This window comes from Epinephelus fuscoguttatus, linkage group LG3 (assembly GCF_011397635.1).
Source record: "Epinephelus fuscoguttatus linkage group LG3, E.fuscoguttatus.final_Chr_v1".
Classification (NCBI taxonomy): domain Eukaryota; kingdom Metazoa; phylum Chordata; class Actinopteri; order Perciformes; family Serranidae; genus Epinephelus; species Epinephelus fuscoguttatus.
The window spans coordinates 2149143-2161198 of record NC_064754.1 but is presented as its reverse complement, the minus strand read 5'-3'; the positions used below and the strand labels follow the sequence as shown (position 1 = coordinate 2161198).

At 41.2% G+C, this 12056-nt stretch overlaps 3 protein-coding genes across 3 annotated transcripts in view; 2 read left to right on the top strand and 1 right to left on the bottom strand.

The window, feature by feature from the left end:
- LOC125886161 (GTP-binding protein 2-like) overlaps nucleotides 1-12056 on the top strand; it is a 46492-nt gene that overhangs the window by 10712 nt on the left and 23724 nt on the right. The gene's annotated exons all lie outside the window — the stretch shown is intronic.
- Nucleotides 2735-5264, bottom strand: LOC125883219 (E3 ubiquitin-protein ligase TRIM21-like). Its single transcript, XM_049567444.1, has 2 exons — nucleotides 5145-5264; nucleotides 2735-4381 (listed from the first exon to the last, which is right to left on the bottom strand). The coding sequence occupies exon 2, from the start codon at nucleotides 4370-4372 to the stop codon at nucleotides 2735-2737; it is 1638 nt and encodes a 545-aa protein (XP_049423401.1). The 5' UTR covers nucleotides 4373-4381; nucleotides 5145-5264.
- On the top strand, nucleotides 6330-11204 carry LOC125886170 (E3 ubiquitin-protein ligase TRIM21-like). The gene is made up of 2 exons (XM_049572178.1): nucleotides 6330-6484; nucleotides 6882-11204. The coding sequence occupies exon 2, from the start codon at nucleotides 6891-6893 to the stop codon at nucleotides 8526-8528; it is 1638 nt and encodes a 545-aa protein (XP_049428135.1). The 5' UTR covers nucleotides 6330-6484; nucleotides 6882-6890; the 3' UTR covers nucleotides 8529-11204.

Here is a 12056-nt window from a genome sequence, read left to right as displayed (position 1 = left end):
CAGTATACATAGAAACATCCCAGCAGGCTGTGCTTTGCAAGCATACAAAAAAGTTTTGCACCTTTTTTTTCGTGTGTGTGCGTCACCTCCGCTGCTACAACTCCATCCTAGGGGAAACACTGGATGATATCGTGTGACTTTGAAGAAAAAGACTCCAGTTTCAAAATAAAACACTTCCACAAACAGTTTCTTCTTCTACACAGGATTTTACTGCAGTTTTATTCATTACAAAATATGTTTTCATTCACCTTACAGCATCTGTTTAAGTCACTGATGTATATCAACATTTTCTGTCTTTAGGAACGAGGCTGACGACTCAGAGCTGGACTTATGTACCAACCTGTCACAGACTTCTTTGGAAAACTTAAAAAAAAAAATAAAAAAAATAATCTGGTTATTATAGTATTCAAACACAGGCCGAACAGCCATTCACTTATTTAAACCAACCTATAATGTTAGAAAGCCTTTTAAATCAATGTTATCTGGTAATTATGGTTTCAAACAACTATCAAAAGTGATTTACATAAAACATCAAAAATAATAATAACAAAAGAAATGAAAAGAACGCCAAAAAATAAAACAGTATAAATTGTGAAAGAATATAATAAAGCCCAATTTCAGTTGAGTAAACAAGTCTCTCTCAAAATAAATCAAAATGTGTCTGTTACCATAAAAAAGGTGAATAAAGACATTGTCCATATTATCATCTACAGAGATCAACAGAATTAAACCCACAGAAAAATAATGTCCACACCACGTCAGTATGATCTCATAAAGGCAAACTACAATATCAGTACAACTGCATCCATAGACCCGTAAATTAAAAACTAAAAGCAACATTAATTATCACTACATCAATGAGTACAACCAATACCAGTAAACAAATACATTTTCTCTTTAACAAGCCTCACATTTAAAAACAAATCCACCCTTTATACCTTTATAGTGGTTCCCAACTGGTCCAGTAACCTGGTCCAGATTTCTGCTTAGCCATTAGTTCACTGTCCACATTTTAATACATTCAGCATCAAACTTGTGTTTGGACATGTGGTCACGCTCATTTGTGTCAAGTAGCTGTCTGTCTGTTACTCACTCTACAGCAGGAAACGGCACTTCAAAATAAAAGCTGTATGCCAGAAATTCACTTTAAAATAAAGTCAGTTTTTTAACAAACTTGACACGTTTGCAAGTCCTTTAACCTCAGCATGATACGAGGCTGGTTGCAATTATAGTTGAACAGCGCCGGTGGGACAAGGATGAAAAGGTAAGGCAGCAAAAGTCTGACTAGGGTGGGTGGAAGGGGTAGTGGATGGGTCCAACTTTCACCCGAGAGAGCGGTGTTTGTGTCATGTAAGATTTTAAAGCCAAATCCTGTTCTTCTTTTTGTAAACCTAACCATGTGTGTTTGTTGTTGAAAAAAAAAACAACAACATCAATTTGCAGTGTTGTACCGAGGTAGTGCTTCTATTTTGAAAGGGTAAGTTTCCTGTAAAAACGGGTCTATTTTGAAAACAGACAATGCATGTAACAGGCAGAACTTGACATGGCATCCCAGAATGTCAACAACCAACACACCCAGAGTACCAGGGTTGTATTTTTTTGAGTAACACAGCCCCCGCAAATGGCCCACTCTGCAAACTTCACCCAACGGCATGCTACATCTCACTTCAGCTCTACACAGCTAACATGAGCTAAGAAATGGCGTCCGATAACTGAAACAAATGGCCGACACCCACTATAACACTGAGTCCACACATGCTGTTTCAATTACCTACATTCTGCAGTGACCGCTCGGCGAAGACTGACTGTCACCTGGCGCCCTGTAGCAACTCAAATTCAGCCAGAGCGAGACAAAGTGTCCTAAATTTTGCAGGCAGAGCGATGCTCTAACATGCCAAACAACCAGAATTTGTACATAAGATGGAAACTTAAGCTGTGAAATAAAAGGGTTGGTTGTTTAAACTGCAGAGAGGTCAGCTAACTGTTCCCTGGCTATAGACCCTCACAATGACATCACCTTGTTAGCTGGAGGCAAAAATCAACATGCCACAGGGCTGTAGGCTACATAGGAGTCTTAAAAAGTGGTCTTCTTGTGTTAGTGGGAGCCAGAACAGAAGGAGTCATGGCTCAAAATATTCATTTGATTGTATACCAGATGCAAAGGTTGCTTTGTAGCATCAGTTACAGCTAGCTAGCTATGTTTGCTGGCTGACTTACTGATTTCACTAGAAAATACTATCTGAGTGGATATTAGCTAGCTTGCCAAATTACTTTCCAAACTAATGTGATCCATGATACTTGATTATGTTAGTCAAGAGCAATGCAGGGGCAGCCATGGTTAGCCATCTAGGGTACATTGTGGCATCAGCTGATTAAATAAGACTAAGTACCATGGAGCAAATGGTCCAACTGAACTGATAATGACATTTTTCTGAATATGATTGCAATTTATTATCAAGTATTCTGTCAACATGATGACAGTCAACCATGGTTGGTCTCATGCTTGTTACTGTTTTGGCTGATGCCCAGGTGCTGGCTTGTGGCTACAGAGTTTGCACACTGGAGCATGGACAACAGGATGCTGATTGCAGTTCACTCAACGGCCTCAGAGTGAGGTGTCACTAAAAAAAGGATTTTGTGACAGCCACATACAGAACCTTAAATGAGTTTATGTATCGTTTCCAATGCTTTACTATTTCATAAATTGCTGATCTTAAAAAAATGATCAGACAGTTTAATTGACAGGTAAGATGATCAGAGATGCAGAATTTTTACCACCATTATTAGCGCAGGGGCCAAAGTATGGGAAGAGTTTCCCAGTGAAGGAGCAGCCAGTAAAGGAGTAGATAAGAGCTGCAGCATCTACGTCATAAAAGGAGACCACACCCTCCTCATAATCCACAAACACCCCCACCTTCTGAGGACGAGACTTCAGAGACAGACGGACTGTAGGAACGGCGAGAGCGATGTACTCATTTCCCTTTATCATCCATACAGTCCAGTAACCATCCTGGGGAGTCAGTGGGACGTCTCCCTTCCTGTTGATCGACTCTCTGGCCACTCCCAAAGCCCATTCAGTCTTTTCTTTAACCTGAACCTCAAAGTAAGATCTGCCTGAAGAGAAACTCTGCTTTCCTAAGACACAAATATAACGGGAAAATCTCTTTGGGCTGTCTGAGAGATGTTTCTTTACATCACCATGTTTCACTTGTTTCCCATCATGAGACAGGATGAGATAGGGATTTGCTGTTTCAGGATCAAGAGTCACATCCACTGCATACTGCTGGACCCTCTTCATTTCAGGCTCAGCAACCAGCCTCTTCATCTCTATATTGAGTGTCTCCACCAGCTGAGACACAGCTCTCACCACAGTCCCCTCATATAAAGGTGGACAGACGGTGACCCCTGTCCAGTCCTTGGATAGTCGAGCAGCTTTCAGGGACTGGATACACTGGAGAAGTTGGAGGTGGTCTTCAGTGCGTGAGAGCTGCTTCACCTCAGTGCTTTTTTTCTTCAGCTCAGAGATTTCCTGTTCCAGCTCTTTGATGAAGCCTTCAGCCTGTTTCTGTGTCATTCTCTTCTTCTCTTCTGTTGTTTTGATGAGATCAGCCTGGCCTCTCTCAACAGACTCCTTCAGAGCAGTAAAGACCTGAACACCTTCTGCTTTCACCCTGTCTGCATCTTTCTCACTGAGGTCGACTGAGTGTTTGATCTCCTGAATCTTCAGTCGTCTCTTCTGGATCATCTGCTGAATTTCAGCCTCTGTCTTCCCCAGCTCGGCCTTCTGGTTTTTATATTCTTCCCTCAGAGGAACAACATCATGTGTCTTGTGGTCTGAAACAGGGCAGAGTGTACAGACACATGTCTGGTCGGTCTTGCAGAACAGCTCCAGAGGTTTATCATGCTTCTTGCATATCCTGTCTTCCAGGTTCTCCACAGGGTTGATAAGCGGATGTCTTTTCAGACCTGACATTTTCACATGAGGCTCCAGGTGAGTCTCACAGTAGGAGACCAGACACACCAGGCAGGACTTCAGGGCCTTCAGTTTGGTTCCAGTGCAGATGTCACAGGGAACTTCTCCTGGTTTGGACACTTGTTGCTGTGAGCTGCTGCTGCTGGCTTTCTGTTGAGCTGACTGTCTGAACTGAGCGACCATCCCAGAGAACAGAGTGTTAACGTGCAGCTCAGGTCTTGTGGTAAAAGTCTTTTTGCACATGGGACACTGGTAATGGTCATTAGTATTCCAGTGATTAGTGATACAGTTTTTGCAGAAGTTGTGTCCACATGATGTGCTGACAGGATCAGTAAAGACATCCATACAGATGAAGCACCGAAACTGATCTTCGGATAGCAGAAAGCTGGCAGTAGACATAGCTACACACTGGGAACAAAATAATAATGACATTGCTTTTAATTTATACACACCTTTCCAAGCACTCAAGAACACCTAACAAGACAGTGATGTATCCGTAGATCATAAACCAAACAATTCAGTAATATACAATGATAAGTTAGTAAAATAACTAGACCGAAATCCAAATAGGTAAAAAAATTAAGTATAAACTCATCATCATAAAGTCATCATCAATGCATGTCTCAGTATGTGTGTCACCATTACATCAGAACGGATATGCCAGTTTGGAAAGGTGTGTTTTCAGACCAGATTTGAAAGTAGAAAGGGAGTCAATATTTTGAATGTCATAAGGGAGAGACTTTCAAAGGCGGGAGGCAGAACGGTTGAAGGATCTAGAACCCAAGAGTTAATTTGTAAGAGGTAAATCTTTTATGAAAGTTAAGAGGCCCATAAACATCAGTGTATAACTATGAGAATGATGTCAGGCACTAAGGAAAGGCTGGAAGGCAGAATGCACCTCGTAAAGCAAGGAATGGCAAGAATGTTCAGGTACCAACCTCCATGTTATTTAGAGTGAAAGAAAACAAAGACATTTTGCTCACAGTAATTTGGATTATCGCATGACTACTCAATATAAGGTCAGGTAGTCTGACATGCACTTAAATGAAGTGTCCTTTTGACAAGTGTCAGTATGAACAGAAAAGATGAATTTTTCTCACTGAATACAGTCAAAGTTTTGTGTCAACAGACAATCGACTGGATCATACAAAATGTTGTCTTCTTCACTCACCAGTGTTTGCAGAGATTCTAGCGGGTTGTTGACGAAGACTTTCTGAATAGTCCAATTTTTCTAAGGACAGAAACACAGAGACTTGTTGCAGCTGCAGCTCTTCTGTCTTTCTGGCAGTACTTTAGCTTCATTTCAGGAATGTGACGTTGACACTGTCCTGTTTTTCCAGTTCTGCCCCTTCTCACACTGCAGCTCTGTTAGAGAGAGTGTAAAGAGAGCATAAATGAGTCAAAAGTTACCACTGCTCCAGCGCTGCCGGGGAACGTACTCTATGTATTCATTACTGATTACTACATTACTACACCTTACTTGTGTAGGCTGATGCTGAAGTTAGCCTCGCCCTGGTTCCCTTGATAAAAAGTCTATGGGATTTTTCCATTGGACTTCGGATTACTGTCGAAAATAAGCTCTGTGGCAAACAAACGTTTATAATGTTTATACATTTTGTTCAGTGAGGATTTTTGAAGCATAAATGAAATTGCCAGAAGTAAAAGCTAATTTTAGGCTATAAACAAACTACGGGGGAAGGGAACTGGTGATGCTGACGCTATGTAATATCTGGGTTTTAGGAATCATTACTGGGGCACTCTAATGGTCTATAATCTATTAGCTATGTCTGTGCCAACACCAAGGACGCATGGAGGTACGAGGGTGGAGATGTTTACAACATTTGAAACAGACGTATCTATTTTCATACCTAAAGGGAGCATAAATCAGACGTAAGTTCACATTGCACCAGCACTGCAGGGTATGTGCCGGGTAAAGTACTATTTATTACTGAATACGAACCATGGTAATGACCATGGTCAATTCGCTGATCAGCATTCCTAGCATCCGACCAGACTATATGGGTTTCATCTTGAGAGGAAAAAGTGAGGTAAAGAATTAGCTTGTGTACTTAAAATCAGGCCTTAAAAATCAGGCCTTAAAGTAAGTTAAGATTGTTGATGAGCTATGAAGGAAATGTTACTGTCTCTTGATACTGTTATGGACTGACTTCTTTTGGTAAAACGATATGTTCTGTTCTCTGCTCTGAATAAAGGAGTGAAAATTCTCAGCTCCAGCTCTGATTTTCTCCCTAAAGATTTAAACAGTCTTTAACCATTTGTATGTCACTACAGCTGTGTCTAAACTTCAACAACAGAGCTGCAGTGTGAGAAGGGGCAGAACTGGAAAAACAGGACAGTGTCAACGTCACATTCCTGAAATGAAGCTAAAGGATTACCAGAAAGACAGAAGAGCTGCAGCTGCAACAAGTCTCTGTGTTTCTGTCTTTAGAAAAAGTGGACTATTCAGAAAGTCTTTCTCTCAACAACCCGCTAGAATTTCTGCAAACACTGGTGAGTGAAGAAGACAACATTTTCTATGATCCGATCGGTCTATTGACACAAAACTTTGACTGTATTCAGAGAAAAAAAATCATCTTTTCTGTTCATACTGACACTTGTCAAAAGGACGATTAATTTAAGTGCATGTCAGACTACCTGGCCTTATATTGAGTAGTCATGGGATAAATTATCAAAATTTCTGTGAGCAAAATGTCTGTTCTCTTTCACTCTAAATAACATGGAGGTTGGTACTTGAACATTCTTGCCATTCCTTGCTTTACTGGTTGTGTTGTGCCCTCCAGCCTTTTCTTAGTGCCTGACATCATTCTTATAGTTATACACTGATGTTTATGGGCCTCTTAATTTTCATGAAAGATTTACTTTTTTATGAATTGACTCCTATTCCCAGTGTGTAGCTATGTCTACTGCCAGCTGTCTGCTGTTCGAAGATCAGTTTCGGTGCTCCATCTGTCTGGATGTGTTCACTGATCCTGTCAGCACATCATGTGGACACAACTTCTGCAAAAACTGCATCACTCAACACTGGAATACTGACGACCAGTGCCAGTGTCCCTTGTGTAAAGAGACTTTTACAAAAAGACCTGAACTGCATGTCAACACTTTGTTCTCTGAGATGGTCGCTCAGTTCAAACAGTCAGCTCAACAGAAAGCCAGCAGCAGCAGCTCACAGCAACAAGTGTCCACACCAGGAGAAATTTCCTGTGACGTCTGCACTGGAACCAAACTGAAGGCCCTGAAGTCCTGCCTGGTGTGTCTGGTCTCCTACTGTGAGACTCACCTGGAGCCTCATCTGACAGCTTCTGGCCTGAAAAGACATCAGCTGATCGACCCTGTGGAGAACCTGGAAGACAGGATATGCAAGAAGCACGATAAACCTCTGGAGCTGTTCTGCAAGACCGACCAGACATGTGTCTGTACACTCTGCCCTGTTTCAGACCACAGGATGCATGATGTTGTTCCTCTGAGGGACGAATACAAAAAAAAGAAGGCTGAGCTGGGGAAGACAGAGGCTGAAATTCAGCAGATGATCCTCAAGAGACAACTGAAGATTAAGGAGATCAAACGTTCAGTTGACCTCTGTGAGAAAGATGCAGACAGAGAGATAGCAGAAGGTGTTCAGGTCTTCACTGCTTTGAAGGAGTCTGTTGAGAGAGGCCTGAATGAGCTCATCAAAATGATAGAGGGGAAGCAGAGGAGGACACAGAAACAGGCTGAAGGCTTCATCAAAGAGCTGGAACAGGAAATCTCTGAGCTGAAGAAGAGAAAAACTGAGGTGAAGCAGCTCTCACACTCTGAAGACCACCTCCAACTTCTCCAGTGTATCCAGTCCCTGAAAGCTGCTCGACTCTCCAAGGACTGGACAGGGGTCATCGTCTGTCCACCATCATATGAGGGGACTGTGGTGAGAGCTGTGTCTCAGCTGGTGGAGACACTCAATATAGAGATGAAGAGGCTGGTTGCTGAGCCTGAAATGAAGAGGGTTCAGCAGTATGCAGTGGATGTGACTCTTGATCCTGAAACAGCAAATCCCTATCTCATCCTGTCTGATGATGGGAAACAAGTGAAACATGGTGATGTAAAGAAACATCTCCCAGACAGCCCAAAGAGATTTTCCCGTTATATTTGTGTCTTAGGAAAGCAGAGTTTCTCTTCAGGCAGATCTTACTTTGAGGTTCAGGTTAAAGAAAAGACTGGTTGGGCTTTGGGAGTGGCCAGAGAGTCGGTCAACAGGAAGGGAGACGTCCCACTGACTCCCCAGGATGGTTACTGGACTGTATGGTTGATCAAGGCAAATGAGTACATCGCTCTTGCTGGTCCTACAGTCCGTCTCTCTCTGAAGTCTCGTCCTCAGAAGGTGGGGGTGTTTGTGGATTATGAGGAGGGTGTGGTCTCCTTTTATGACGTAGATGCTGCAGCTCTTATCTACTCCTTCACTGGCTGTGCCTTCACTGGGAAACTTTTCCCATATTTTGGCCCCTGTGCTAATAATGGTGGTAAAAACTCTGCACCTCTGATCATCTTACCTGTCAATTAAACTGTCTGATCATTTTTTTAAGACCAGCAAGTCATTGACTAGTGAAGCATTGGCAACGATACATGTAGCTGTACTCACAGAAAGCTCTGTACATAACTGTCACAAATTATCAGTGACACTTCTTTCTGAGGCTGGTAAGGGAACTGCAGTCAGCATCTTGTTGCTTGCACTCTGTAGCTGCAGGGGAACACCTGGGCATCAGCCAAACATGACCACAAAGACTGACCATGACTGACCATCACCACGTTGACTGAATGCTGGGAAAAACATTACAATCATATTTAGAATAACATTACAATCTGCTATGTTCTTCTATTTCATTTGGACCATTGGCTCCACGATACTATCTTGCCGTTTGCAAATCAGCTAGTGCGATGACACAACCTAGATGGCTAACCTTAAGATACCGTTAGCTCTTTGGTCGCCCCTGCATCGCTCTTGGCTAGTAGAAAGCGCTTCATACAATTACGTAATTTATTGTTGACTAAATCAGTATCATCTGTCATACAAAAGTCAGTACGTTGAATCACGTTAGCTGGGAAAATAATACAGCCGGATCAGTCCTGGAGTCTGGATTAAAAAATGACGTTAATCACTAAAGACAGTGTTTTTGCTATGTTAGCTGGCTAGAAATTCCCCCGCATTGGCAAGCAAGCTATAATTAGCTAACACTAGCCAGCTAGAACCAGAATATCAGAATGTATTTCACATGTCAGTGATTCCTGTAATGACAGGATATCTTTTTCCTCACCAGGGGGAAATGGAAATTATGATACTGAGCACTGAATTTGATGGATTTACTGTTTATCAGACAACAAATGAGACGAATTAGCTAGCTAGAACAGCCCACTGAATCTCCGCTTCACAACCTGCTGCTAAGATGGCAGCTCAGACCTCAGCCGCTTTAGCAACTTCAATTCAGCCACTGCAAAACCAGGTGGCCGGGTGCGGCTGAGCGGCTTACTTCCACCAGCCGAGCTGACTACTTCCAGTTTAGCGCTTCGTTAAATGAATAAGGGATTAAACGATTCAATAGCGTCGCTCTTCTAGACTTTCCAATGTTATCGGACAGAGTGGATCAAATCCTGATAATGAAATGAATCCTTTTATGGGCGCTACGTCGCTCAAAAAATGCACCCACTGATTATGTCTTTTTCACCAAGTAAGTCAACGGGGAAAAAGTCTTGATGGCCTCAGGGCGTCATGTGAGGGACTGTTGTAATTCCATGATAAAAATTCAGAGCCCAGCGCACTTCCTGGGGGCCTGGAGGCAAAGCACGGGAACACGTAAAATATCACATCCTTTGAATTTTCCTGATAAAATTCTTCTACATAGAGTCTTTTACATAGAAATCAGTCCACAGGCTCTTAGAGGCAGCAGAAAGAGGCTGAGCAGGTCTCTGTTTTTAAGTTACAACTGGTTCACCCATTGGAAATAAAAAACAACAAATACATGTGTAAAGTTACATACAGTGCCTTTAAATTCATTTTTGCATTTTAGTGTAAATATATACGAGGCAAAGTTTTCATGCTACAGTATGACACAGCAGGTAATACTGGTTTATAGCAGTGGTTCCCAACTGGTGGCTTGTGTAGATTTGTAGATTTATTTATTTTGAAATCAGGGACAGTACATATTAATAAAAATAAAATAATTAAGTGACCATAGGAGGTCCATTCTGAGTGAATCGCTGGTGACTCGCAAACGTGTCAAGTTTGTTAAAAAACTGACTTTATTTTAAAGTGAATTTCTGGCATACAGCTTTTATTTTGAAGTGCTGTTTCCTGCTGTAGAGTGAGTAACGGACAGACAGCTACTTGACACAAATGAGCGTGACCACATGTCCAAACACAAGTTTGATGCTGAATATATTAAACTATGTGGACAGTGAACTAATGGCTAAGCAGAAATCTGGACCAGGTTACTGGACCAGTTGGGAACCACTATAAAGGTATAAAGCGTGGATTTGTTTTTAAATGTGAGGCTTGTAAAGTGGAAAATATATTTATTTACTGGTATTGATTGTACTCATTGATGTAGTGATAATTAATGTTGCTTTTAGTTTGTAATTTACAGGTCTATGGATGCAGTTGTGTTGATATTGTAGTTTGCCTTTATGAGATCATACTGACTTGGTGTGGACATTATTTTTCTGTGAGTTTAAATCTGTTGATCTCTGTCCAAACCCTTTTTTTCTTCCGAAACCCAGCCATGTACGTTTGTTGTTGATAAAACAAACAAACGTGAATTTGCGGTGTTGTACCAACGTAGCACTTTTATTTTGAAAGAGACTGTACATTTCCTGTGAAAACAGAAGTGTATTTTGAAAACAGACAATGCATGTAACAGGCTGAAGTTGACATGACGTCCCAGAACGTCAACAACCAACACACCCAGGGTACCTTGGACGTCGACGTTTCAGTAACATAAACTGCTAAGCTAACATGAAAATGTTTTTATTTGTATGTGAGATCTAAACAGCTAACAAGCCTTTTTTTTGTTTGTTTTTGTATATTTGTACCTGTCTCTTAGTCTGAAGCACTGTTGTCACTGTCATGTCACTGTCTTATATCTTTGTCCTCAGTGTTGTCTGTGTGAAAGCAGCCGACTCACCTAACCTAACTGCAAACCAAATCTACCAACGGGTACTAATAAAGTTACCTTACCTTACATTACCTCAAGTGGGTAGCCGACAATGCGGTTTTATACGTCCAAAGAACTTGTATAAAAATAAATTGCTTTGCAACCAGACCAGGCCTCTAATTGAGACTGGCCTTTATTTGTGAAAATGTGTAGCTACACCAGGCCAGTAAAAGAGACGTAAAAGAGTGTTTAATTGGAACGAGGCTTTTAACCAAAGTTTTATGGTAAGTACATTTACAAAGGTATTGTACTTTAGCACACATTCAAGGTGTTTTACTCGGGTATTTATGTTTTATGCAACTTTCTCCTCCTCCTGCGTTTCAGAGGTAAATATCGTACTTTTTGCTGCTGCACTACATTTGTTTGACAGCTTTAGTTACTTCCTGTCCAGTGAAAACCATGTATCTCCAGATGTGCTGATGTTGACTGTTTGTGTTAAACTGAAGGATGAAGTGTTCCTTTATGGTGGGAGAAAATTCTCCTTCTTAAGCTCAATAAACTCTTTAAACCCTTTTGGATGAGCTGGAAAAGTTGTCGGCACAAAGCTGAAAACAGGCTGTTTTCTGACTTTTTAAGAGATACGTGGTTCTCACAGGACAGCCACGCCACAAACATATGATGATCTCATAGACCATGATGCATCGCTGCAGATTAAACCACCCAACAGAATATGAAGGAGCTAAAATGATCTGGAAGGAATATTAATCCAAAGGAAAAAATATCAAAATTTGAATGTGAATATTTGCTGGTTTTCTGGGTCTTTTATGATCTTACCTTTTGGTTTTTGACTTATTATAAATCATAAAAGTCTTTTCTTTTGATATTTTACAAAACAAAAATTAATTGATAATGAAAATAATCACAAGTTGCACCATTTTAACTTT